Below are 4,758 nucleotides of genomic sequence, written 5' to 3' on the forward strand. Positions count from 1 at the left end.
CTAAGTTGTAAAAAGATTATATATGCATGAACTAAGATGCAATATATCAGCTATAGTCTAGAAGAAATCTATAGTTTTGTTAAGTTTTCATGTTTTTATCGAGCATGGAAGGTTTTATAGTTACTACTAGGTGTGAATAGAATTTTAGTTGTTGTTGAGTAATGAAAGTCTGGTAGTATTGGTCGAGCTTGCTGTATGAACCAAGCATAGTGGAAATCATGTGTAAGCTGAGTGAGTTAGAAACCCTATGGTGAATAAGCTTTAAATTGTTTAAGAATTAAGAATTTATTGCAAAATTTTGAGGGTTATATAGTCATTTCTTGACTCATTTGCATTCACCAAGTGATCAAAGAGAGCATGAAGAGAACGAAGGAAAATTGCAATAGGAGATTCAAAGAGATGTTGACTAACTAGAGGGAGATATAAAGACTATAGGTAATACCTTAAAACTATCTCTTGGTCATAGTCAGTCACATTTTTAGATATCCACACAAGGTAGGCTTGCTAAGCTAAAAGCACAAGATGCCAACATTTGAGCTATCTTGATCAGTATCCAATCCACGTAGACCCCATACATGAAATTTTTGCATAAGGAACTAGCCTATGTTGAGACCTTGATGAAGAAAGATTCTCATCTTTACACTCATGATGGCTTAGTTAACCTTGTTTTTGAGCTAGATATTCAATATCATTCTCTAGAGGGAGCATGCAACAATTGGGATGCAATGTTGAAAATCATAATGGAGATCCATAAATCATTTTTGGATACACACACTATTAGTGTACCACCCATGGCATAAGTGTCAAAAAATGGGAATTATAAAGTCTCTTTTGATAAAGGGATTATGAAGTTTTGAGTAAGGAAAGGTAATTATACAGAAACCAAGTACAAAAAATATACTTAGCAGGAGTATTAGATTCATATATAGTAAGGAAACATTTACTCAAGGGAAGAAATGGAGACATAAGGTATTCAACTTTTAGTCATCCATTTTGCAAAATTTTAAAGTTTTGAAATTTTGTATACGAACTGAGTCAAAAATATATATTGTTTGAGTTATGCTCATAATAAAGATTGCGTTGAATGACAATGTGTTTTTGCCACTCATGTCAAAGGGGTTATTTTGTAGAACTTCAATGGAAGCCAAGTGATTAAAGCATGCTGAGCATAAGTTGCCAAACAATACATGCCGAGTAATATACCTAGTTAGTGTCGAGCACTAGTATGTGTTGAGTAGATAGTTAGTGTTGAGTCACTCATGAGTCGAGTAGTCTAGACATGCCAAGTGATTTAGATGTTGAGTAATAGTGGATGTTGAGTCACTCAAAAGCCAAGTTGCAAGATTGAAGATATAGTGGATGCTGAGCATTAGAGACTTCAAGTGTTGCATGAATAGTTTTGGACATAGTTATTTGTAATGACACAAACTTCTATGTAGACCATTTTTTGGCCAACGTAATAATTGTTTTATGATTCTAGAAGATGTATACAAAGGTATATTACAAATCCCTATGTAGTACATACAACCAATCAAATTGAGGGATGTTCTAAGCAAAAAAATGGATTAACCTAAGTCATTGATTCCTACCTAACCCTAGCCCACCTATGTTTACTTAAGGAGAAAAATCTTGAATAGTTTGTATACATGAAGAAAGAAAAGGTGACACAAGAGAGATGAATGCTAAGTGCAGAGAAGGCATTCATGGTGGCTATGGAGGTTGTGATAATGTTATGAATTGCAAAATTAATTAGAGAGAACAAAGGAAAGAAGAGAGAGGACATACGAGACATTTAATTAGAAGGATCAAGTACACATCAGGAAAGAGAAGATTTGACATCTAGCAATAGAGTGCTAACTGAAGGATCATTGTGCTAAATCATTCTAATAGGTGATGTAGAGCAAATATCCTAACAGAGTAGTCTTAACAGACTTGTGTGAATCTCTTAACCGAGTGCTTTTTTTATTGTAAGTTTAAGTCCTCTAACAAGGCACATTTTTAGCAGGGTGTTTCAATCCTTTAATAGGGCGAGACCTAATAGTCTTTGCAATCCTTTAATAGGGTAGACCCCTCACATAGTAGATCATAGTTTATGGTAAAACTTCTTGTAACATTAATTGGCTACACTTTATAGCTACATTAGTGAAGATTTGTGGGTGTCATCCCCACCCTAGTTTTACCTTTTCATTGGAGGGTTTTTGGGTAACAAATTTAGCGTGTTATGTGTTATTTGTTTTATGCTATGCATGAACATGCATAGTTAGCTATTTCAGTTTATATGCTAAATTGTGAGATGGATGTGTGGTGAATGTTTTATGGTTAATGTTTTGAAGTGCCGATTCACCCTCCCACCATCTACCCCTCTCAGAGTTTACTTTCCCATTGTTATTTCCAACAAATTTTTCATTGAAGATGGGAGTAGATTTTGGAAGGTTCTAAAAGCTCAATTGTTGTTTACTAATAGGATTTTAAAAATATAGGATTTATAGTTAGAATATATTTGTAGGCTTTATATTACACATTGGTTATGGTAATTTGTTATTTAATTTGCAAATTTTTCAATTTACTAAGTTTGATATTTTTGTACATTTTATTTAGTGAAAGTTAATAAAAAAAAATCTAAATTTTAACATATAATTTTTTTTTTATGTTATTCTCGCCACTTTTGAGGCATTTTTCTAAGTTTTAAATTTCAAGATATAATTTTTTTAACATTTTAATCCTTGCCAAATCTAATTTTTATGAATCACATATAATATATTTACAAAACAAAATGAAATTTCTAATATAAATAAAATTAAAATAATTTTTTAAATTGTTTATAAGTTATAATTGTTGAACTATTGATAATTAAAATTAAAATAATTTATTGTTACCACTATATAAAAATAAATTATTATTATTATGTAATTTATTATTAAACAATATTTAATTAAAATTAAGATTGTCATTAAAAGGAATTCATAATGCTTTTAATATTATAATTTAATTTAGAAAATTTTAGTTATCGTTAATGATATTAATTTTATAATTATTAGAAAAATATAATAATTTACTATCTTTAATTTAGTTTCTTTTTACGCTACTTTTTACTATAGTTATAAATTAATTTAAAAAAATTTAGTTATCATTAATGATATTAATTTTACAATAATTAGAAAAATATAATAATTTATTACTTCTATTTTAGTTTCACTATAACTAAGAAGGCAAGTACTTAGCCACTAAGTGACACTTGTCTTAAAATCATAATACTTAAAAAAATCATACATTGTCAAAGGTCTTTGGTCTATTTGTGAAGTTGAAAGCGTTAAACTCCATAGAAAAACATACATTATAATTTAGAACTTGCATCTTTTGTACATCCCTCTAATATAACTTTCGATTACCTTTGATTTTGTCTCAACATTTAGATCACTTAACGGATCTCAATAAGATTCATTTTATTTGAATTAATTTTAACTTTTCATTTCTATTTAAGTTTCTAAATACTTTAGAAATATTAAAACAAAATTTCTTGATTTAATTATTAAAATTTCATAATGACAACTGGCTAATTTTTTAACCATGAAACTATATTAAAGATTAACTAATCTGACCTATGAATCCTCAATAACAAGAGTAGAACTTTCAAATAATTGTGAACATGATTTCACAACAAATTGACATGAATATTAAAGATGTGTAAGCTGAGTGGAGGAAGCATCATTGAATCCCCTGGCATTAAAATGTAACTAACATCTCAGACCATGGCAATCAAAGCCAGCTATATGGAGTCAATGACAGGCATCACAAGAGCAAGAGAGTGGCTTGTAAACACAGGTCCCAAATGCCTTATCTTCTTCATTGCAATCTATGCCATAACAGCAAGATGTCTTGATGCAATTATTATTGCCAGCAGAGCAACATGTACACACAGAGCATTGCCTGAAAGCTGCAAAACCTTCTGTTTTGTATTTGTACTCATCATCATATACAGGAAATAACTCCTCCTACAAACCACAAAAATCTTCAGTCAATTTCAATCCTAAAAAAAACCCCCAACAATAGAAATATTTCAAAGAAATCTAGAAAAACAAGGAAAATGAGGCCCATATAAAAACATGCCTGAGGTTTGTTAATGGCTGCCGTACCAGCTGAAAGAAAGAACAGTTTATATTAGATAAAGAAAAAAGGAAAAAACACCAATAAATGATTTTGTAAGAGAGATTTATAGATTTTTCTATTATTTTATACCTGTGAACTTGAAGAAAATGCATATAAGCAGAAGCAACAGCAATTTGAGTTTATCCATGGCGGAAGTGGATGTTTTGGATTACAATTTGTTCAGAGAGTTGTGGGCATTTTATTTAGTGAGTTCCGTGGATTTGTGGAGAACTGGGTCAACAAATTTGTAAAAGTAATGGTCAATTAGTTTTTGTTTTTTTGTATAGAACAATGCGAGTTTTGAATAATGGTTAATTAGTTACGGTAGCATGTATTTAGGAATTTGAGTTTATCCATGGCGGATTCTTTGAGCTGGTTATTCTAGAAATCAGCTATGATTAATTTATTGTCTTCCATGTTACAATGCTATATATATTCTTAATCTTTTTTTAACATTTATGTTCAATATTAAACATATATGCATGCTAATTAGTTAGATGGGTAGATTTAGGAAATGAAGATGAAAGAAAACTGATGCATTGGCAGTTTATGAAAAGAAAGGGGATCAAAGTTGAAATTGATGTTAAACGGACAGATTAATGAAGGTGATAA

The 4,758-nt window shown here is 30.2% G+C and overlaps 1 protein-coding gene across 1 annotated transcript; it reads right to left on the reverse strand.

The window, feature by feature from the left end:
- Positions 1-3,563: 3,563 nt before the first annotated feature.
- Positions 3,564-4,306, reverse strand: LOC149561707 (uncharacterized). The gene is made up of 3 exons (XM_089823829.1): positions 4,237-4,306; positions 4,108-4,136; positions 3,564-3,992 (listed from the first exon to the last, which is right to left on the reverse strand). The coding sequence occupies exons 1-3, from the start codon at positions 4,292-4,294 to the stop codon at positions 3,777-3,779; spliced, it is 303 nt and encodes a 100-aa protein (XP_089679955.1). The 5' UTR covers positions 4,295-4,306; the 3' UTR covers positions 3,564-3,776.
- Positions 4,307-4,758: the final 452 nt, after the last annotated feature.

Source organism: Cupressus sempervirens, chromosome 4 (assembly GCF_028749045.1).
Source record: "Cupressus sempervirens isolate cs-2001-9-10 chromosome 4, ASM2874904v1, whole genome shotgun sequence".
Lineage (NCBI taxonomy): Eukaryota > Viridiplantae > Streptophyta > Pinopsida > Cupressales > Cupressaceae > Cupressus > Cupressus sempervirens.

Excerpts from the sequence above, each read along its gene's own strand:
- LOC149561707 (XM_089823829.1), bottom strand. The coding sequence starts at position 4,294 with ATGGATAAACTCAAATTGCTGTTGCTTCTGCTTATATGCATTTTCTTC. Across the intron at positions 4,137-4,236 it reads CATTTTCTTCAAGTTCACAG|CTGGTACGGCAGCCATTAAC; the intron begins GTATAAAATAAT and ends TCTTTCTTTCAG. Across the intron at positions 3,993-4,107 it reads CAGCCATTAACAAACCTCAG|GAGGAGTTATTTCCTGTATA; the intron begins GCATGTTTTTAT and ends TGTGGTTTGTAG.